Here is a 23,816-nt window from a genome sequence, read left to right as displayed (position 1 = left end):
ATATGGACATTTGTTTTATACTTTGCGTTACAATCCAATGGCACTTCACTTGTTTTCTTGCTCCAATTGTTCCAGTTGTGGCCGTTGGGAGTGCTTTCAGTTGCTCCCATGTCTCTGCAGTACCCCCATCTGTGTGTGTGTGCACATGTGTGCATGTGCTGTGTGTGTGTGCGTGTGTGTGTGCATGTGCTGTGTGTGTGTTATATTTTGTCCCAGGCTCATCTGACATGTTCCTTGCCCCACTTGAGAATCAGCCGTTTTTCCAAGGAGCCCATGTTCCTTTATTGGAAAATGGAATTAGACTAAGGTTGCCTCCCTTTCTTTCTACTTAAAATTAACGAATCAGAGGTCCTCACACCTCGGAAATGGTAAAATTCTTTTTTATTGAGCACTGTTATCTTTGTGTAGTAACAGTGCCTCGCGGTGGTATAATAATTCCTTATGAGTTGACCGATCTTTACTCGTTACAGCAGATTGTCTGAAATTTTTTAAACTGGTGTTTACACTGCTGTTTCTGGAATTGTGAGGTGTCCATGGTGTCCTGGGTGGCTGCGCCACAGGGGACTGTCTGGGGAACCTCAGAAACCACTTTGCTTAATATTGGGACCAGCGAGCCCCTCCTCCTCGTAGAAAGCCGAACATTGAAAGCATATGGCTTTGTTACCTAATGTCTCCCCATCAGGGAAAATGAAAGGATCTGAATGGAGGAGCTGCCTTTCAGGCCCCTTGTTGCTCATGGTACCCAGGGCTTAATCCCAGGTGTGTTTTTATTCCCCCCACCCCAAAACACCAGAACATTTTAAAAATTAACTTTGCATTTAAGACGCGAAGCAGTGAACCAAGAAGTAACAGCATGCCCGGACCCCCGTAGGGCTGGTCTCACGCTCTCCTTCCCCTTCAGGTCTGACCGAGACGGCGTTCTTCAGCTGTGAGGCCCACAATGACAAGGGCCTGGCCGTGTCCAAGGGCATTCAGGTCAACATCAAAGGTGAGAAGCAGGGCCAGTCGCTGGGAGGACATCCGGAGCCCGGGGTTCCCCACTGACTGCCTTTGTGATCTTGGACAAGTCACCCCACCTCTCTGGCTGGTGTTCCCCTCTCTAAAATGGGGATCATTACACAACCTACCTGGTCTGGAGGCTTAAATGAGGTCACACCAGCCAGAGTGCTCACAACAGTGCCTGGCTCGTAAGTTTGCTAAACATTTGCCAGTTTAGTTCTGCGGGGTCTGGAAAGAAAATAGGCTGAAATGTTCACCATGACCATCTTGCCCATCTCCACTTCCCTCTTCCAGCCTGAACTAGTTCCCATTAGCCCTGAAGGGAGCCTGGGTGGGGCAGCTGCGGTCCTTGGTCCAGGAATGGGCTCCGCCCCTCCCAGGGCAGCTGGGGTGAAGCAGTCCTCCAGCTGCTGCCCCGAGGCAGGCGAAGAGCAAGCCAGGGTCACTCTCCCGGCCCAGCCTCCTGTCTTTCTCTCCTCACCTCCCATCCCTTTGCTTCCGCTAAGCGGGGACATGAGGTAATGGAAGGCCCCGGCTGGCGGAGACATTCCAGTCCAATCCACTGCCTCGTCCTCCTTTTTCTGTGGGATCAAAGGTGTTTAAATCTGAAACCGAAAACGGGAGGAAAACCTAAAACCTAGTCACAAAAACGTACAAACTGTCTGTTTATCCCTCTTCAAATCACCTTCCTCACCCGCCCTCTCAGAAACTCGGGCAGGTTTGGGGTTTCAGTGTTTGTTCTTAATGAGGGGCCTTTTCAGAAAGTTCACCGGAAACCCTGAGCGCAGCCTGTGTGGGCGCCGAGGGATGGGCAACTTCCTTCCTCCGGCCCGAAGGCCATTATTACCATTTTGCAAAGGACGTGTGGGCAATTTCAAAGATTCACGCGTGGGCATGCATTTATAAAGTCATTGTCATCAGTATAACATCTTAAAAATTAAAAATACATAAAAGGTGAAGTACTTCTTTAGCTTTTGCTTCATACAGACTCTCAGCTAAGATGTAAAGATAAATAAATCCTGTTTCCAAAACTTAGGCTTTTGGCTCTTATATATTTAAAAATTTATGTGAAACCAAGCCTCCCTTCTTCCAGTCTGTTGTTAACTGTAGCATCCGAGGTCTGATTCTGATGTGGAGAGGGCAGCATTCTAGGGCAGTTCTGCAACCGCTCTATTTAGGGGCGTCAAACAGAATGCTTCTCTTCCTCCCCGACCCCCCACCCCCTCAGCACGCTGCGTGTCTGCTGGTAAAGCTGGAACTCCTGACGTGGCACCCTGTGTGTGCCTAACGTGGCCCAGCCCTCCTGCCCATCCTGTCCTCGCTTCCCCACCTCCACGCCCCCCCCACACCTCACCCACCTGTGTCACCTCATTTAGTCCTCACCACCACCCCCTGGAGCAGGGCTGGTACTGTCCCATTAACAGAAGAGGGAACTGAAGGCTTGCCACTGTGCCAGGGGCCACATCGCAGGCCAAGTGGCGATAAGGCACCCAGCCCCTGCCCGTGCTCACACTGGGCTGCTCGCTGCCTCCTCAACCAGCCGCCCGTGTCCTGTTGAGCGACAGGAGCTCTGGGGTCAGGCAGACCCGAGTTCAAGTTTCCGTTCCCCTGCTCGTGGCCTCCGGCTGGTTTTAACTTCTCTGATCCTCAGTTTCCTCATCTGTAATGGGGAGGATAAGACAACCCCTCCGATAGGGCTCTAATAAGGAAATGAGGTGGAGGCCATAACGGGGGGCACATCGTAAGCACACAGCATCGCCAGTCACCATGTTTTATTATGTGTGATTATTACTGTTAAGAGTTAAATTTAGCACAAGAAAATAAGACCCTTCCCCCAAACTTCAGATTCTTTTTAGATTCTGATTGAAACACCTGTCCACGTCTCACATGTCGCTGAGGACATTGCACGCTCATTATGGCCTCTCCGCCCCCCCTCCCCCCCCACACACACACAGAGCACCGGCAATAGGTTCTTTTGCTTGAACTGACTCTCACCTGCTTCCTTGGCCTGGAAATTTCTACCCCTGTACACACACATGCACCCCATACACTGTGGTACCCCTTTCTTCTCCACACCGGGCCCTCTTAGCCTCTGCTCACATGGGTCTCCCCCACTCAGGCAAGAACCCCACTAGGACAGGGCTGTGTCTCTTCTTCCCATTTATTACCCAGCAAGGTGCCTGCTCACGGTAGGACCGTGGGCAGTAAAGGAGCGGTGCCTCTGCACATCCTTTCCCAGCTGAAAGCATTCCCTTCTTCAATGGGCAGGGAAGCATGCTGGGGCCCCCTTCCGTGGCCAGGCAGAGCACCCCGTCCCCGGAAGGCCTGTCTGCAGGCTCACGCAGTCAGCCTCAGGCATACTGCGGCTCCTCTTTGAAACTTGTGTTTAATTTTTCTAATCGTAAGAAATGGGAACTGGTGTGGTATTGATGTGTCTGGTCACTTGGCCTCCCGTGGCCTCTAATTGCGTCTCTGTGTGTCTTTTTCATGTAGTCCTTCCCTCCCCACCAGCTGAAGTCAGCATCCACAACAGGAGCTCGCACGGTGTCCTGATCTCCTGGGTCCTGGGCTTTGATGGCTACTCCCCGTTCAGCGTCTGCAACATTCAGGTAAACAAACCTGCAGGATTGAGGGAAGTGCCATTTGGTGCCCTGTGGGTCTCCCTCACTTTTTCTCCCTCCAGCACCTCCGTTGAGAGTCCTGTCCTCCTCCCGGCTCACTGTGCCCCTGCCCGCCCCAGAGCCTGCCTCCTTCCTGTGCATGGCCGGGGCCAGCCAGAGGGATCTGTGAGGCCAGGGAGAATTAATTTTTAAGGTTCAAAAATGCATCCCTAAGGTAGGACTGGATTGTGACCAGGAGTTCAGGAAGCCAGGTACTCGTCATCCTGGCTCTTCCTGGGCTGGTGGCCATGGAAGTACTAGTAGCACCTTAACCCGTGGTCCCTGGGGGAAACCTGGGCCTTACAGGGCCTTGCAAGTCTTCACCCATTTTAACCACCACCTCAACTGGTGTAAAATAGAGGTTAGCCATCCTGCAGTGATTCCATGCCAAGATGTAAACTCTGTTCTGTTAGTTTTATAAACATGGAAAGTAACCCAGCTGTTTGTTTCCCAAGTGCCCCGGCCCAGGGCCTTTGCCGACTCCCCACTGAACCCCACACCAGCACTGCAGGCTCAGCCCCGAGTGAGCGGCCGAGCCGAGGCCAAGCCTGGGAGGCTGAAGCCACAGCACTGCTCAGACCCTCTGTGTCCGGAGAGACATTGCGTGTGGGAACAGGCAGTGAGCACATGTGGATTGTCTGCTGAAAACGGGCATGTGTTCTGCCTGGTGCTTTATCACACAGTAGGGTCACAAATTGTTCTTCGTCTCATACATCTCTGGTCTTATTAGTGAAAATCATGTCAACCTGATGGGCCATTTACACCCACTCACTGTAAGGAAGTGACTTCTAAAGAATTTTGTGTTGACAACCAGATATTGGTGGTGTTGTTTTTTAAAAAAATATATTTTAATTGATTTCAGAGAGGAAGGGAGAGGGGGAGAGAAAGATATAAACATCAGTGATGAGAAAGAATCATTAATCGGCTGCCTCCTGCATGCCCCACATTGGAGGTCAAGCCCGCAACCAGGGCATATGCCCCGACCGGAAATTGAACTGTGAGCTCCTGGTTTATAGGTTGATGCTCAACCACTGAGCCACGCCAGCCGGGCAACAACCAGATATTTTAATACCAAATGGAATTAGCCTCCCTGCTCTTGTTGCCTCCCACTGTTACCTAACTGCTGCTCCTGCTTTGAAGAGTGAAAACATGCGCTCTTCAAATATTTAAAGTAGCCTGCCCCTCTCCCCGCCACCCCCAGCCTTGCTAAGTTCTTGCCCAGCTTTGTAAACCTCCCAAGTACTGGTAAGTGTCAGGTCCTTGTGTCTACAAAATCCTCACCAGGGCTATTTTTTAACAGCTTTTTCTGGAGATATTTTTCACATACCATAATATTCACCCATTTAAAGTGTACAATTCAGTGGTTTTTCCTCGAAGAGTTGTGAAACCATCACCACTGTGTAATCGTGTCTGTATTCACAAGAGATACTGGGCTGTAGTTTCCTTGTATTGGCTTCTTCTGGTTTCGGTATCAGGATGACACCCGGTCTTGTAGAATGAGTTGGGAGGTGTTCCTCCTTTTCTATTTCTTGGCAGAGTTTGTGAAGGATCGCTGTTCATTCTTTAAATATTTGGTAGAAATCACCAGAGAAGACATCTGGTCCTGAGCTTTTTTTTGTGTAGGAAGTTTTTTGATTACTTACACAATCTTTTTACTTGGTATGGATCTGTTCAGATTTTCTGTTTCTTCTTGAGTCACTTTTGGTAGTTTATGTGTTTCTAGGAATTTGTCCATTTCCTTTGGGCTATCTGATTTGTTGGTATACATTTGTTCATAATATTCAAATTATAATCTTTTCCCCTTATTGAGGCTAGAAGCGGTTGCCTCTTTTTCATTCCAGCTTTTAATAATTTGAGGTTTCCCTCTTTTTTTTTTTCTTGGTCAGTCTAGCTGAAGATTTGTCAATTTTATTATCTTAGCGGAGTACCAACTTTTGTCTTTGTGAGTTTTTCTGTTCTCAACTTCACTCATTTCTGCCTTAATCTTTGCTTTCTTTCTTCTATTTGCTTAGTTTTCTCTTTTTGTTGTTGTTCTTGTTTCTTAAAGTGGAAGGTTAGACAATTGATTTTAAATTTCTTCCTTTTTTATTATGGGCATATATACTATTCATTTCCCTCTAAGCCCTGCGTTAACTGCATCCCCTGAGGTTTGGTATTTTTTGGTGTTCTTTAGTTCCTCTCAAGTTTTTCGTCATTTGCCTTGTGGTTTAGGAATGTGTTGTTTGACTTTTACATGGTTGTGAATTTTTCAAATGTTCTTTCTTCGTTGATTTCTAATGCTATTCCCTTGTGTTTGGAGGATACACTGGTATGGTTTCCATCCTTTTAAATTTATCAAGGCTTGTTTATGGCCAAGCATAACTTCTTCTCTGGGTGGAATGTACTCCATGTGCCCTTGGGGGAGGTGTGTTTGGCTGGGTCTGGGTGGGCTGTTCTGCATCTGTCAGGTTGAGTTAGTGTATAGTTTTGTCCAGTTCTTCTGTTTCTTTGTTGATTGTTTGCTTAGTGGTTCTATCGATTATGGAAAGTGGGGAGTTGAGGTCTCAACTGTTATTTTTGAATTGTCTAGTTCTCCCTTCATTTCTCTCAGTTTTTGCTTCATGTATTTCAGGGTTCTGTTTTGGGGAACTACTACAGCCTGGTTGCTATTGTAGGGCCATGACTGTCCCTATATAGGGACATAGCTGAGGCGTGGACAGCCCTGTAAAAATGTTACCCAATTGCTGAGCTGTTGGCAGAATCCAAGAGGACACGAGGCTCCTTCCACACAAGGACGGCTGCCTTCAGGGGGACTTTGCGGAAGCACTGCCCGCCTTGAGAGAAGGCTCTCAGGGTAGACATGAAGTAGAGTGGGCTGGTTGGAAAACACCAGGTCGCCCTGAAGGTGGAAGGTGATGACACACAAACTTCACCTGCTCTTTCTCTTTCTCTCTCTCTGCACCTTGGCTTTGGGTGGCCATGGCCTGAGTGAACAATCACCCTTTGAGCACCAAGTTGCAGCCTGCCTTGCCTGCCTCAGGTCTTGTGGCACCGGCATGGATATTCTGTCTTTGCCCCACCAGCCAGCTCTGCCTCCCTTCATCCACTCTCCTTTCTATCTCTAGTAGGGTGACCAGATTTAGCAAATAAGAAGAAAGAAATCTTATAAGTTAAAGTACACGAGTCATTTTGTGACATACCTATACATAATTATTTGTAGTTGATCTGATACTCAAACATAACTGGGTTTTTTACTTTCTCCTGCAGCCCTAACAGGATTAGTCAGGTTGGTTTGAGAAGTTACAACTTACATTCTGCAGATAAACGATATATCCCCATTTCTAAGGGGACCGACGATAGTTTTGTAGCAGGTTCCCAGTCCGTGACAGTTTTAAACTCTGACTCGGTAACAAATGAATGTTCTGGCCGAGATTCAGATTTACGCGGAGGAGCACACACCCTCTCGCTTCCTGTGGTCCTGACATGAATTCCTTTCTTCACCCATTTTTGGGCTGCATACTCCAGGTCTATTTTTAACTGTCCCATGTGCTTCTTGCCATCTCATTCCCTCTTTTCCCCCAGGACCCACCGAGAAGGCCTGTTATGGAAACCCCATCCTCTTCCAGGAACGGCTCTCAAAGTGCGTCTTGTGCCTGGAAATGCTCCACACGTTGCTCCCCAAATGGTGGATGGAGAGCCACAGGCTGCCTCCACCTTGGTCTCCAGGGTTGAAGGAGGTGCATACTCTAAAGTGAAGGAACAGAGTGACTTCTGCCAACAGCCAGGACCCAGAGGAACATGTAGCTCACTGAATTTCCCCTGGGGGCTCCTCAGGCCAACTGGAGCTTCTTGTCGACCAGTGGAGTCTCCAGTTCTTAGCCCATTATTATGAGGAATTGGATACAGGGTTTAAGCTATTCCCCCCAAATTGCTCTTGGTTACTTCTTTTTAAAATTTACTATCATTTTGTCTTTTCTGATTTATAAGTACTCCGTGTCATAGAAGTTTTGAAAAATGTGCAGTGAAAAGATACCCACTCTCACACATCCTCCCTCACAGATAGGAGGTGTGCCTACTGGACAAGGGGGAGGTTTTTGCTGGGATCACCCTCTCCTGCCTGTGCTTACAGAGGATGCCTGGAGAGGGATGTGGAGAGACTGGTGGGTTTATGAAGGATGAAGAGAAGGAACTCAGAAAGAGCTGATGTTGTAAAGAGCTTTAGAGAAGTTTGGTGGGTGAGGTGCAAATGACCCTTTCCTATGTCTCCCCACTAAGAAATGTCATAAAATCTGAATTACCTGTGTATGCCTTTGGAACAGATTTATATTGGAGTGTAATGAGAGGGGGAATAATGGACAACGTGTCCTGGCTAGTGTGGCTCAGTTGGTTGGGCGTCGTCGTCCCATGCACCGAAAGGTTGCCAGTTTGGTTCCTGGTCAGGGCACGTGCATGGGTCGCAGGCAGGTTCCCCCGGTAGCGGGGTGTGCAGGAGACAACTGATTGATGTTTCACTCTCACATGATGTTTCTCTCCCTTCCTTTCTCTCTAAAAATCAATTTTAAAAATCTTTTTAAAAAATTAAGAACAATGGACAACACTAAAATGTTCTTCAAAGAAGAGCAGAGGGTCCTCAGGTTGCACAATGAAAAGAAAAACAGATTAAAACAAACTCCAGTATCCCATCTTCCAACGTAGGATTTTGGAAAGGTTTTCTTTAAGAGTCTAGAACTAGATAGTAAATACAGGGTGTCCCCACAAAAATGTATATACACAGCGGATAGCTCAATTTTGAACATGAAATGTATTTTAATAAACACCGCCTTTATTACTATTCCCTGTCTATACATTTTTTGGGACACCCTATATTTTAGGCTTTGCCACCCTGTTTCAGTTGACTTTGTTGCATATTCTGTGAAACAGCTGAAAGAAATGGAGACTTGAGGCGGTCCTGAGAGAGGAAGGGCTATTTTATAATGTGTTATAACAATTGTAATACAGTGGTGATCATTTGCTCTGTCCCCTACCCCAACGAGAACACTTATTTCAGGCCTTTTCCTCGGGTCCTCAATTGTTGCTCCTGCGGCATGAGTAACACTCAGTAATGCGGGTGTGTGGCCTGGAAGGAAGCAGGTACTTCCTTCCGTGGAGAGGACGGGCCACGTGCGCAGGATGCCTGAGAGCCCACGTCTGACATTCCCGCCACTTTACTAACGCCGGGTCCACATCTTCACTTTTCATTCAGGTCAAGGAAGTGGGTCCTCTGAGTAATGGCTCCGTCATGAATTTTAACACCTCTGCTTCTCCACCTCTGTATCAAGTCGAACAGCTGCGAGCTCTGGCTAACTACAGCATCAGTGTGTCCTGCAGGAATGAGATTGGCTGGTCCGCCCGGAGCCCTTGGATCCTGGCCAGCACGTCCGAAAAAGGTAATTCCTGGTGTTCAGAATATTCTCCTGGCATGTGATTAAGTCCCAGTAGCCTGATTTGGAGTTTAAATTTTGTTTTTTGGATCTTTGTCTCTGGAGGAGAATTTTATGGAGGTGGCCAGTGAAAATGGGAACGAAACTTAGAAACTACATATAAGTAATATTTTCTTTTGCATAAAAAGGTAATAGCAGCACACTCTTTATAGCGTATGTTATTTTTAATTAAGATATAATAATATAATGCGTTACTACTCATAGCATCAAACTCAAGAAAACTAATGAATTTGAAGATGCCTAATGTTCCCCATACCCTATGTGCCAGGGACTATATTAGATGCCTGACGCGAGTTATCCATTCAATCCTCATAGGAGCCCTAGGGAGTAGATACTGTTACCTCTGTTATCTTACTCGTTACATCTTTAAACTTTAAAGAATTTTTTGTGTGCTTTTGAATTCCGAGGTTTTTTTTTTTCCTTTCCTATGAATAATGAAATCTGTTAAATTCGAGTCACACAATTTTCATTCTTTCCCAGTTAGAGCTCAGAATGACCACTCAGAACCTCTTATGGGCCCTTAACGCCAGCCTTATACCATCAGTGGTATAGTCTTAATACAGACAGTGCAACGGGTCCAAATCAGAAACCGTTAGGGCTTAATCCTTGCACAGATGAAACTCTAGTGCCAAAATTGTGAAATACCTCCTTTTCTCAAATGAGGAAGAAAAACCTTTGAGAACAATATTTATATGCTGTGTTCTACTTTCCTTGAGTTCAGTATACTTTCTGATTTCTTCTTTGACCCATTAGTTATTTAGGTGTATAACTTAGTTTCCAAATATTTGGAGGGAGGGAGTTTCTGGAGATCTGTGTACTGATTTCTAATTTCTTTCTGTTGGAGACAGAGAACATAATTTGTATCACCTGAATCTTTTTAAAATTATTGAGACTCGCCGAAAGCGGTTTGGCTCAGTGGATAGAGCGTCGGCCTGCGGACTGAAAGGTCCCAGGTTCGATTCCGGTCAAGGGCATGTACCTGGGTTTCAGGCACATCCCCAGTAGGAGATGTGCAGGAGGCAGCTAATCGATGTTTCTCTCTCATCGATGTTTCTAACTCTCTATCTCTCTCCCTTCCTCTCTGTAAAAAATCAATAAAATATATTTAAAAAAAATAATAAAATAAAATAATAAAATAAAATTATTGAGACTTGTTTTATGGTCCATAATATGGTCTGTCTTTATTAATGTTTGGTGTGCACTTGAAGAGAATGTGTATTCTGTTTTTTATTAGATGGTATATTCTATAAACATCAGCTTGCTGAAGTTGATTGATCATGTTTTTCAAATAGTACCTATTTCTATCCATTATTTAGAAAGAAGCATTGATAATCTGCAGTTATACTTGTGGATTTATCTCTTTCAATATGCAGTTCTAGCAGGTTTATCTTTATATTCAAAGTGTGTTTCCTTTAGGGAGCATAAACTTTGGTCTTGCTTTTTAATTCATTCAAATATCTGCATTTAAATTGGGGTATTTAACTCATTAAAATGTAATGTGATAGTCGTATTATCTTGCTTACAGCAAATTTCATTTACATCTTTAAACTTTAGGTTTAAAAGGTTGAGTTTAAATATCACATTTTTATTTTTCTGTCTGTAGCCCTCCTTTTCTTCTTTTGGGTTAATTGAATATTTTTATTTTATTTTCTCTCTTTTGTTTGCTTATTAGCTATAACTCTTGTTTTCTGTTTTGTGTTTGTGGTTGCTTTAGGGTTAATAGTGTACATGTTTAACTTACTCTGTTTACCTTCTAAAATGCTATACCACTTCATGGGTCATGTAGGAACCTTCAAATAGAATACTTCCATTTGATTGTCCAATATTTGCACAATTGTTGTTATCTTACTTTTACAAAATATGTTATAAATTCATACTACATTGTTATTACTTTTGTTCAGACAATCAGTAATTAGGGTGACTTATATAATTATAAAAATATATGTAATTATCCATAAAGTAACCATTTCTGATTTTATTCATTTTTTGGTGTAGGTCCACATTTTCATTCAATATCATGTTCCATCTTAAAGGCCTTCATCATTTCTTGTAGTACATATCTGGTGAGGACTTGAGCTTCTGTATGTCTGAGAAAAATCTTTATTTTTACTTTTTAATATATTTATTTTGCCTTTCTTTCTGATAGTTTTATTAGATATGGAAGTCTAGGTTCACATAATTCTTACTTTCATTACTTTAAAAATGTTGTGTCACTGTCTTCTTTCTTGAGTTATTTCTGATAAGGAATCTACAGTCTATATTTGTTCCTCTGTATGTAATGTATCTGCATGTATTTTGTCTTCAGTTTGCCCTTTATCGTTGACTTTGAGCAATTTAATTGTGGTGTGCTTCGGTGTAATTTTTTTACTTGGACCATGTGGAATGCAGTTACGACTGTTTTAATGTCCTCGCTAATTCTAATATCTGTTATTTCTAGGGCAGTTTTGATTTATTTATATTCCTGCTATGTAGAAGACTTTGCAGTTTCTTTGTGTAGCTGGTAGTCTTTGGTTGCATTCCCAACATTATGAATTTATTTAACCTTGGGGGATGCTAGATATTTCTGTATTCCTATAAGTATTGAACTTTGTTTTGGGACATTGTTAATGTATTGGGAAAAGACCGATCCTCTTGGATCTTTTAAAATTTGTGAGGCGGGACAGGGAAAGTGCTCAGTCAATTACTAATCACTATTGAGACAAGACGGTTATGTGTACTGTGCCTAGTGATCCTGGTACCATTAGGTTTTCCAGTCTGACAGCTGAGAATAGACAGTGTTCCTAGCCCTGAGGGAGGCCCAGGCACTGTTATCCTTAATTCTCCCATGTATTTCTTTTCCTGTCTCCATCCAGAGCATCATAGTGACTCCATGGCCTTCTCTTGGGCATTTGTCTTTCTTGGTTTACTCCCTCATTTTCATGGAGCACATTGTCCATTAGCTTCAGGGAGAATATGTAAAATATTAAGACTATGGGGCCCTAACCGGTCTGGCTCAGCGGATAGAGCGTCGGCCTGCAGACTGAAAGGTCCCACGTTCGATTCCGGTCAAGGGCATGTACCTTGGTTGCGGGCACATCCCCAGTGGGAGGTGTGCAGGAGGCAGCTGATGGATGTTTCTCTCTCATCGATATTTCTAACTTTCTATCCCTCTCCGTTCCTCTCTGTAAAAAATCCATTAAAAATATATATTAAATCCCACCTCTTCTAACTCCTAGCTCTTTGTCAAATCACTTTCCGGAGCCTTAGTTTAAAAAACAAACAAACAAAAAAACTATGGGAACTTGCATGTCTTTATGTCATACTGAATTGATAATTTTTCCTAATATAGAATTTTATGTTGTAAATTATTCTTCCTCAAATTTTAAAAAGTACATCTGCATTGTTTTTTAGGTTCATGAGTTATTATGGAGAATTCTGATACTTGAGTTTTCTATTTGAACTGTTACTTAGTTTGATTTTTAAAGTAATTTCTCTCTCTGATCGTGGTGCTGTGATGGGCTATGATGTGGAATTTGTCATCATTTGTTTATCAACCACCATTCAGTGGTTCTTTTGATCTAGAAATGCAAGTGCTTTGGTTTTGAGACTTTTAAAATATATTTTTTTATTGACTTCAGAGAGGAAGGGAGAGGAATAGAGAGAAACATCAGTGATGAGAGAGAATCATTGATTGGCTGCCTCCTGCACGACCCCCACTGGGGATTGAGCCCACAACCGGGGCTTGTGCCCTGACTGGGAATCGAACTGTGACCTCCTGGTTCATAGGTAAAAGCTATACTACTGAGCCACACCGGCCAGGCTTGAGACTTTTTCTTATACATTTTTTCTTTGAAAATCTCCTTCTATTTTTCTATTGTATTAAATTGTGTAATTAGATAGTTGTATTAGATAGTTGTTGGACCCCTTTGCTGCCTTAATTTTCTTTGCTCAAGTTGACCTTCTTTCTTTAATTTTTAGTCTACAGTTATGGAGGCTTACTTGATTTCTCTTCTAATTCTTTTATTAAACATTTAATTTTTTTCTCACATTGCTAATTTCAAGAACTTTCTATTTCATTGACAATTCTTTTTTTCAGTTCTCAAGTATGCGAGCCTTTACCTACCTTTGGGCATATTAATTATCAGGTTGTTTGTTGTTGTAGTTTTCTCTAGTCCCCTAGAATGTCTCTATCTCCTTTATGTGCTCTCTGTCCTGTGTGTTGTTTGCCTGGACATTCAGGAAGGAGGCTTCCCTGACCTCTCCTGATCCCCCACTGTCCACTCCTTCTAAGAGTAGAGAACCAGCAATTTGATTGGACACTAAGTGTAGGTGGGGTTTATGGACGTCTCTGTCAGGTGATTGGTTGGTGACCTTAAGTGTTTAGGTTAGCATGCTCCCAGGTATCAATATTGCTTTTCTTTCCTCTGGGACTGCTCACTTTCTCTAGAAAAGAAGTCTCCTGTTTGCTGCCTCATGAATAGAAACATGGCTGCCGATATTCTAGCAGCCAGGTGAGGTGGAGTCTTCCTCATTCAGGGCACAGACTTCCACTTATTTTTCCCCACTTGTCAGTCTGGCCTCTCTTGGTGCTTCATTCTACTGGTGCCCGTAGTCCAGAAGAGGCTTTTCAGTTCATAGAATAAGGTGTCCTGTCTTCTGTGGGATTTGGGGGGAGTTCCTGCCAGGTGTGTGGGAATAAGTTAGAGGAGTGACAAGGGCTAAGTTCTTCCTAATCAAACTTTCAATCTTCCAGTTTTAATACCTGGGCCCACAGCTTCTGAGCCTCTCCAGGTGCTTTTGGGAGAATCAGCTTGCTGAGTTCATTACACCTTCTTTGTCTCTTTTTCGTCTGTCCAATATATGTTAAGACTTCTCTTCTCCTGTTGACTTCTCTTTACCTTATGAGTTTATACTGTTTTAACTTCCTTCCTTCGGAGGGAGCAGGTATAAAGACAAGTTGAGTGGGCAATGTTTATCCATAAATCCTACAGCAGATTTGAAAGTATGTGACTCATTTCCTAGGCACAGCTCAGCTGTATGACATGTCCTGTGCTGAAATGCCTTCTAACTGCTCCTGGAATCAGCAGAGGCGAGTAAGGTTACAGTACCCTTTTGTTTTCTTGTCAGATGTATCAGAAATATATTATTTAATCTCCCCTAAGTACTAGTACAGGCAGTTTGGGTCTATATTATTTAATTGTCTTTATACTTTCTCTCTAAATAAAACACTTTTTAAATTTCTAAAATGGATCAGTAATGCATACTTGTTGGCAATTTGATCTTTATCTCCATTAGATGTTTTTTCATATCAATACATGTGCTCTACCTAATTTGTTTTTGCTGACCAGATTCCATTGGAAAATGTGTCAAAGTTTCTTATATCACAATTAGCATTATATTTATTCCTTTTTGTTTCTATTTTGTTTCAATGAATATAATACCACCCACAGGAGAATTTTTGTAGATTAAATTTCTGGAAATAAAATACTTGGTCAAAGAACATATTTTCAGTTTTAATAGATGGAGGTCTGGGGGTCCCGCGGCTCTGCGCAGCGTGGAGGAGACCGGTCCCAGCATCTCCGCTGCCTCACATGGAGGAGGCAGGTTCCAGCAGAGAAGGCGGGTCGCGGCAGGGGAGGGCAGTTGTGGGGGATCAGGCAGCAGGCAGAAGCGGTTAGGGGCAGTCAGGCAGGCAAGCAGGCGAGCCTTTAGGAGCCAGTGGTCCTGAATTGTGAGAGGGACCTGTAGTCAGACATCCCCCAAGGGGTCCCAGATTGGAGAGGGTGCAGGCCAGGCTGAGAGACACCCTCCCACCATGCACGAATTTTGTGCACTGGGCCTCTAGTTTTGATATAAAGTGGGTGTATGACTTAGCAGAATTTACTATGAAACAGAGAATGAAGACCAGTGCTAAGTGCTACATTTTACACCTAGTCCAGTAATTAACATTTGACCCTCTGACCTCCAATAATGAAGTGTCTGACACATAAAGTGATTTCCTGATCGGTTAGTTCTGTTCAGCCCCTCAGTCACTGCAGCTGTGCTGAGTTCCCTGCCCTTTACGTCTCTCGGACCCAGACCTGATCTCCAGACGGTCGGTTGACCTTCTGCCCCATAGGCTTCTGTTGGAGAACCCCGATCAAGTGTGACTGTGTGTCTGCTTTGCTTCCCCGGGCAGAGTCCTTGAGCGCCTCTCACCATCTTCCCTGCCTTCCTCTTCCTTATTCTTTTAGTTTAGAAAGGTCTGACTTTTTAAACTCATGTACTATCGCAATGGTCCTTCATGGAGAAGAGGGTGGACATCTGCTCTTTGTCTCAGTCTCATGTGAGTGCTTTCCTAGAACATGCGAACATCAAACATTCAGAAACCAAAAAGAGAATGAGTATCTGTGTGCTTTTCTTTGTGGTTCTTCATCCTTCTCTCCTTGTCCTTTTTAGCCCCATCGGTATCACCTTTGAACGTCACTGTATTTCTGAATGAATCTAGTAACAAGGTGGACGTCAGATGGATCGAGCCTCCAATTGAGCGGCAGGATGGGGACCTGGTGGGCTACTGGATATCTCACGTGTGGCAGAGTGCGGGTGCTTCCGTAAGTCTGAGCGCTGGCAGAGTGCGCTGTCTCCTCGGATTCACTGGTTTAGAACTGTTTTAGAAGCTTTTGTTTTGCTGTGAGAATGCCAGGTGTTACTGAGTTAGACAAGACACCTTTTAGTGGGTTATGAAGAATGTCATAAAATTGGAGGTTACTGAACGTCACAACATTCCAAGAAATCTTTGGGCCTCTCCTCATTCACTCATTCAGCTGTTCATTTACTGATTGAGTACTTACATGTAGAACTCATCTCTATTATCACCTGATTCTTCCCTTCAGGGAGCGTGGCTCTTGTAGGAAGACATGGGAACTACCCAGATAACCACAGTACGTGGTTGAGAAGACACAGGGCTTAGCAGGCCAGCCATCTATGGCCTCTTGAAATTCCAGGGGGCCCTTTTCTGAAGAAGACTGTCAGGGAAGAACCCAGCCACCTAGAAAATAGCAAAGGGTAACCAGACTCTGAAGGAGAGGGCTCAGCAAGCACCAGGCCGTCTTGACACAGCTCCATAGGAGCGAAAGTAGACACATTTCTCAACCGACCAGAGCAAAGCAGTTGTCCCGGCACAGCAGAGAGTTGGAGCATCAGCCTGGTGGCACAGGTTCCCTGTCCCCAAGCTGCGTGGAGCTGTGCCACTAAGGGTTCTCTGGTCAAGAGCTCGGCGCTCTGAGCAGTGAGAACAAACAGCCCATGCTCCGTGCGGGCGCACCGTGGTCTCGCTGCGGCCACCTTGACCGACTTCACTGTCTACGTGACTAGCCCCAATGTGGCTCAGGGTCAGGGGGGGTTGGCCTTGCAGGTTGACCTCCTCGGCAAGGATGCTCGGGACAGTGCTATGCCTCGCCTTGTTCTGGGCGTGGCATAATCTTGACAGTTGACGATGGAGGAGTTCCAGATGGAGAAAGATCATGTGAGATGAGGCATAATGTGACAGCTTTGGGGGATCGTGACTCACTCAAGGCCCTGAAACATGAATATTTTCAGGGGTATAGTGTGAGGGGAAACTGGACCAGGAGTCCTGGCCATGCGTGCAGGGCTCTGGATGTTGGCCAGGGGTCTGATAGACTTTGGCAGATGGCAAGGGAGCCAATGAGAACCTTGAACTTAGGAATCCAGTTTGAGAGTTGTGTGTTACGAAGATGGCTGATATGACTATTACTATTTTACATATAAGAAAATTGAATTTGTTTAAAGTAACCTTCAGCTGAAACCGGTTTGGCTCAGTGGATAGAGCGTCGACCTGCGAACTGAAAGGTCCCAGGTTCGATTCCGGTCAAAGGCATGTACCTGGGTTGCGGGCACATCCCCAGTAAGAGATGTGCAGGAGGCAGCTGATTGATGTTTCTCTCTCATCGATGTTTCTAACTATCTCTCTCCCTTCCTCTCTGTTAAAAATCAATAAAATATATTAAAAAAAAAAAAGCAACCTTCAGATCTGCCTCGTTCCACCAGAGCATAATGCCAACTGGCAGGTCACTCAGCAGCTTCTCCTGCTGCTGACTGAGAAGAGCCCACGCTGCCCAGCAGTGTGACTGGGAGGGGCACACTGGCTGGAAAAGGAAGGCCTGAGTCGAGAAGGGCACCCTCCACCCTGAAGGCAACTTGATTGCTCTCCCTAAGCTCCTGATTTAAATATCAACCTCATCTAAAAATACCTTTCATAGCAACATCCAGCTGAGTATGTGACAACGCATCTGTGTTTGACCATGTACCTGGGTACCATCCTATATAATAAAAGGCTAATATGCAAATTGTCCCCTTGACTGGGAATTCAACCGGGAGTTCGACCAGGGGGTGGGGCCAGCCGGCCAACCGCCCGTGGCCCCTCTCTCTGGCCAGCTCTGCCACTGATCGGCCCCACCCCCAGCCCGATAGGGGGCAGGACCTGCCCACCAACTGCCCACGGCCCCACCCCCTGCCAGCCTGGCCCAATCAGCCCCAATTGGGGTGGGTTGGCCGGACCCCACCCATGCACAAATTTGTGCACCGGGCCTCTAGTTAGCACATAAAATTAACCATCAGAATTGTCGTGAGTGTTGATTGAATACTAGTCTGTGCTGGGAACTGGGGGATACATGGAGCTGTCAGAATGTCAGATAGTTCTCGCCTTATCAACAAAGATGGCAAGATCCTCCATAGTTTAGTAAGGAGTGTCTGGTATAAATAGTAGTTTCATTGCATAATAGCAAAAAAAGGCAGAGGGGTCTACATGAGAAACTGTGACTGCTCCCTAAGTTCGAGCCAGTGCCCTTCTAGTGGGAGTGAGTTTTTTAGGCGTGACTCCAGTCGAGCCAGAGAGACATTCTGACTTGGTTACTGTGAGGTGTAAAGATCACAGCTGTGTTGAGAATAAAGTCAGAAGTGTGGGGAATGCAGCTGAGTGATGAGGCCGGGGGGAGAGGTGGGGGCGCAGGTCCCAGACAGGCCCCTCCTCACTTGGGAGAGGGAGAGGGCTGAGGTCACTCGTGCTCCTTTGTGATAGGGTAGACGCACTGGGTTCACCACCAGGACTCTCTCTTTACCACCATCACGAAGAGCCTCCTTGTTTCATGTTTCACATTCCCGATGGATGTAACCCGGTGATGGGTCAGATTTTTGGCATCCCTGTGGCATTTGTACAGGCATCACATGAAAGTAACAGCTTCTTGTCAGGAGAGAGGGACGGGGAACAGCTGCACCCACAGATGATGTCTGAGCTCGTTTCAGTCGTTTTCAATCACACATCATCCAACTTTGACCAAAACTGCTATTTTCCAGTAGGATAGTTGAGACTTGCTCTCTTTCCTTTGTTGCCTCAGTTTACCTACCAGGAAGCAGACTGTTGGACTCAATAGGTGATGGAAGTAGAGGAGACGGGAAGAAGAGGGCTGAGAGTCCATGATCTCTCATGTCTCATAGTAAATGACTGCAGGCTGTTACTTGTACCAGTTAAACCCTGCACTAGCGTTGCAGCTACAAGAGAAGGAGCTTTGCATTTCCTGGTTTTTTGTCCCAGAGCATGTGCAAGGTGCCTGTGGGTTAGCTGTATTTGCACCCTGGCTGGGACAGGGGAGTCAAATCTTAGAGAAAATCTCCTTTTCACAAAGCTCAATTCTTAGGATAGTATGTGAAGGCACAATCATTTTTCAATGGGAATTTTTTCTTTCTTGGTTGGCAGAAGATAGTGATCATTGGTAGACATTTACGAGCAGGTCCTTTTTTCCCCTCCTCTGGCATGGGTGATAGCTTATTTATTATTATTATTATTATTATTATTGATTTCAGAGAGGAAAGGAGAAGGAGAGAGATGTAAACATCAATGATGAGAGAGAGTCAATGATCAGCTGCCTCATGCACGTTCCCTACGGGGGGTTGAGCCTGCAACTCCAGCATGTGCCCTGACCGGTTGGCAATCGAACCGTGACCTCCTAGTCCATAAATCGACGCTCTACCACTGAGCCATGCTAGTTGGGCTGATAGCTCCTCCTTTAGTGGGGGACTCGAGCTGAAGGGGCAGGAGTGCTGAAAGCCCTGTGGGTGACGCAGCATGGAGCCTAATGCACTCACTGCCACTAACACCCAGCTGGGCTGTGCATTCTTCCCCCCTTTGCTCAGATCATTCCCTCTGCAGGGAGGACAGTGCTGCCAGTGAGGGCTGTGACTGTTCCAATCACTACCTCCTTCGAGATGCTGGGTCATCCCCGTGAGAAGGTCACTTGCATTGCGATCCTGCTGTATGTTTTGCATTGTGATGGTCCTGTGACAACAAAAGCGTCTGTGGTTCACTTTACTGCAGACAAATCCTCTGATGCAGCTGAGCTTCCAGCTCAGGAACTGCAATGGGAGGCAAATAAAATATAAGGTCAGCCAACCCTGGGAGGAGCCTGACCTGTGCATCCTTCACCTCTATTTCTCAAACACCCTTCATTTCTAAGGGGCAAGAGTTAGTCACAACTTCATCTCTCCTGGACTTTTATGTCTATTCCCTTCACCTGGTTAGGGAAGTTTTCCATTATTTTTTCACATAGGTTTTTAATTCCTTCCTCTCTTTCTTCTCCTTCTGGCACCCCCATGAATAATGGTACACTTGAAGTTGTCTCAGAGGCTCTTTATACTATCCTCATATATTTGTATTATTATTTTTTTCTTGCTGTTCTGATAGGGTGTTTTCTGCTTCCTTATCTTCCAAATCTCTGACTTGATCCTCTACTTCTTCTACTCCTCTGCTAACTCCCTGTAATGTAGTCTTCATTTCTATTAGCATATTCTTCATTTATGACTCGTTATGTTTTCTAGTTCTCTTTTTATGTTTCCTCTCTCTTTGTTGAAGTTCATCTCCTCTTCCCCTAAGTTCATTGAGCAACCTTATAACCAGTGCTTTAAGCTCTGCATCTGGTAAACTGCATGTCTCCATTTTGTTTAGTTCTTTTTCTAGAGTTCTGTTCTGTTCTTTCTTTTGAGATGTTTGTCTCCTCATTTTGGCAGCCTCCCTGTGTTTGTTTCTATGTATTAGGTAAAGCTGCTGTGTCACCCAGGCTTGGTAGAGGTGTCCTATAGGGTCCTGTGGCGCAGCTTCCATGATTATTCGAGCTGAGCACCCCAGGTGCACCCCACTCCCACCCCCTGGTGTGGGCTGTACATCTTCCTGTTATAGTTGATCATTAACTGCTGTTGACACATCCATGGGAGGGATTTACTCTCTGGCCGATTGGCTGAAAGGACTGGCTGTAACCACAGTGGAGGATCAGCCATGCAGGGACCCACACCATCGAGCATGACTTACTTCACAGGGACTTGCGGTGCCTGCTGAGTCTGTCTCTTAAGTGTGTTGCTTGTGGAGGTGGTTCGGAGGTGCTTTGTTGTGACCTGAAGCTGTCCAGAAGGTGTGCTGGCTCTAGGGCCTCCCTGGTTATACAGGCCAAGGTCAGCCGCTACCTGTGTCCTGCCAAGGACACTGGCATGAGCTAATCTGCAGTTGGCTGCTACTTATACTGAGCTTGACGGTGAATAGGACAGTCTTTGATGAGTATGGACTAGTGTTTCTTATCTCATTCTCATTCGCATAAGGTATCAGTAGACCTTCCATGAGAAAATAATTCAGTAAGTAAATCAGTTTATAAAATATTACATATTATGTCCTTCCTTGAAGACCCAAGTGCCTACTGGCAAGGTCAAGGCTCTCTGATGTTCTGCAGTGAAGAGATATGTTTAACTTTGACGTGAGAATTGCCCAGATGTTAGGCACTCGATTTGATCCATGTCATTCCTACAGAGCTCATTGCTGTAGGATTGTGGCTCTAATGCTGGTTTTGCTGTGATTGGAAGGGTAGAGGTCTTGATCTCGGAGGGAAGTTTCATGGCAGATTATTATGGAGAAACAACTTCTTCAAAGACCCAGGGAAGCCCCAGTGTGTTGGAAGATTCCTTCGCTGGCCTAGAACTCTGCCTCCTGACACACTGCGCTCCTGGGTGTAGGCAAGTGCCCCTCCCTCTTCCTTCCCTCCATCCTCCCTCTCAGTGTTAAAGGAGGGCAGCGCATTTGAACTGGTGTCATTTTTAGATATGGGGAATAGTCATGGTTCTTGTTACGCCAGATAGAGGTCTCAGACACTTTAATCAAGGGTCCGTCGAGGACGGTGCATTTTGCCTGGAGGAGAAACCTACAGTGTGTTAAATGATGTTACAGTTTGGGGAACAAGACAGCCTTGAATGATACAGGACAGCCTTGAGAGATACTACAAGGTCATTTCTGTGAGAAGGACTTACATATATAGGGAAAAAAGACCAGATACAGCACCTTGTGGGACATGGTATAGGAATTAAGAAATAGTCTTTGTGCAAGATCATGTGCTGAGTGTTTTCCATGAAGGAACTCACTTAGCCCTTGCAAAAACATGTTGAGGAAGACACTCCTCTTCTCGTGTTCATTTGAGGAAATTGGAGCTCAGAGATGTTGAGTAACTTTCCGAGAATCCAAAGCTTAGAGGTGGTAGCACTGGGGTCAGAACCCAGGTCTGACTGACTCCAAAGACTGTATTTTTCAGAGCCTCCCTGCTCTTCCCCAGATGCCCTTGTTTTTCTTCATAATATAGTGTCTTGTTCAAATCCCATAGTGTGGCCTCTTAGCAGAAAAAAGCAAGGACAGGACGCATTTGAAGGTGTGAGAGTTTTGCATTGGTGCCTGTGAATTTGAACCCTTTTGAACAAGCTACCTTTGTTCTTGTAGCAGGACAGAAGCTTTATCTGCTAGTCCTTGCCCCACTGAGTGTTACAGTTCTTTGAGGCAATAAAAAGGGCCATATTCTTAGAGTTACAAAGATAGGGTCGTGCCTTCTCACAGAGTAGAACATATTAAAGTCTTTTGATGGCTGAATACAAGCACCACTGCAGGCGCCCTGATGAGCTAATACCCACGTGAGACACAAGACATCCTGTTCTGGAAGACATGCTCTTACATTCCCCAGCAGGCCAGTTCCACGGGTTTTATCTGCAAGTAAAGTTGTAATCAATGTCATACTATGCTTTCGATTTCATTTCCTGAAAACGCTCTTATATTTTAAGTCCTTGAGGATACGGGCCTGTGTTGGTGAAAAATGAAAGGTCATAAATGAGAACTATGCGGTCTGCATGGCCTGTTCCCATAACCAGACCAGCTCGTGCCAGGAACACGGCTCCACGTTCTGCGGTTGGCACCTGACACTGAGGGTGGCTCCTGCCTGGGTGGGATTTCAAATGGGTTTCTCTGTCTGCTTTAAAAATCAGAATTGAAATACTTGAGGATATGGATGTGGTCATGCCTCTCTTTATACACTTGGCATCAAAACAGTGGATCAATGACATCACTTTTTTAAAAACAGTAATATTTTAAAACTATATTGGAAGTTACCATTTAAGAATATTCTTAGAAAAAAATGCTAAGCCTCCACTAAAATGTTTATCATATATTTTTCTAATCACTACTTCAAAATCTATTGTAATCCCACCCCTAGAATGGGATAATTTTTATGTATTTCAAAAATGTGTGACCATAAGCCGTGCCTGCCATCACTTCCATACTTGAGGTTTCAGCATGATGACAGCAGCCATGATGGTGGCCATCGCCACACTTGGGTGACATTTGCTCCAGGCAGCTGCCATTCCAAGCACTTTACATGGATTATTAGCTCTTTACTCATTTAAGGGACAGGAGGTGGAAATGAGAAAGTCACTCCTCTGAAGAAAATTTTACCCTTTGCAACAGCATGGATGGACCTGGAGAACATTATGCTAAGTGAAATAAACCAGTCAGAGAAAGACAAGCGTCATACGATTTCACTCATATGTGGAGTTTGATGGACAAAATAAACAAACAAAAAACAGAGACAGACTCATAGGTAGAGAACAAACTGAGAGCTCTGGGGGTTAGGGAGTTGGAGTGGGTGGAGGGATTGAGTAAAAAAGAAAGAAAAAAGGGAACTCATGAGAATGGACAACAGCATGGTGATTGCTGTGGTGGGGAGGAGGGGGATGGGTCTTGTTAATACTCACCAGAGGATATTTTTTCCATTGACTTTTAGAGAGAGTGGAAGAGGAAGGGAGGGGGAGATAGAGAGAAACATCCATGTAAGAGAGACGCATCTATTGGTTGCCTCCGGCACATGCCCCAACCAGGCTGGGATCCAGCCTGCAACCGAGGTTCATGCCTTTGACCAGGAATTGAACCTGAGAACCTCCAGTGTGCAGGCTGACACTCTAACACTGAGCCACACCAGCCAGGGCTAGGGATTTAATTCTTTCTCAGTTACCCATTTCCTCTTATTTTGAGCTAATTTCTCTCATACATGAAGTCTTGTTTTTGAGTCTTTGTAGACAAAAAGTACCCATGTTCCTGGTCAGGCAGAAGGTCTTGTACAGTGAGGTGCTAAACTCTGAAGTAGATGCGTTTTCCTCACAGCCTGCCTGACTCACACAGGGCAGGGCTGCAGGATGTGGGCTTGGACCAGGGAGTTATTAGGACTCTCTGGTGATTTTCTGTCCTTCACAAATTAGAGAATGGCCAGCTAACCCATCATCAAAACTGGATTTGGTACTGACTTGTACCGAGTAGTAAATAAATCCTGCAAATCTAACGCACGGTACATGAATATAGACAACAATATCCTATATA

The 23,816-nt window shown here is 45.0% G+C and overlaps 1 protein-coding gene across 2 annotated transcripts in view; it reads left to right on the top strand.

Annotated features, from left to right (window-relative positions):
• Positions 1–23,816, top strand: part of MERTK (MER proto-oncogene, tyrosine kinase) — a 94,369-nt gene that overhangs the window by 43,619 nt on the left and 26,934 nt on the right. For both annotated transcript variants that reach the window (XM_015563787.1, XM_015563788.1), the window contains 4 exons: positions 902–988; positions 3,493–3,608; positions 8,881–9,064; positions 15,536–15,687. In XM_015563787.1, coding sequence (XP_015419273.1) covers positions 902–988; positions 3,493–3,608; positions 8,881–9,064; positions 15,536–15,687 — 539 coding nt within the window. The remainder of the gene's footprint in view (positions 1–901; positions 989–3,492; positions 3,609–8,880; positions 9,065–15,535; positions 15,688–23,816) is intronic.

Source organism: Myotis davidii, unplaced genomic scaffold (assembly GCF_000327345.1).
Source record: "Myotis davidii unplaced genomic scaffold, ASM32734v1 scaffold939, whole genome shotgun sequence".
Taxonomy (NCBI): Eukaryota; Metazoa; Chordata; class Mammalia; order Chiroptera; family Vespertilionidae; genus Myotis; species Myotis davidii.
The sequence above is the reverse complement of the archived record's forward strand: the minus strand, read 5'-3'. Positions and strand labels throughout refer to the sequence as shown.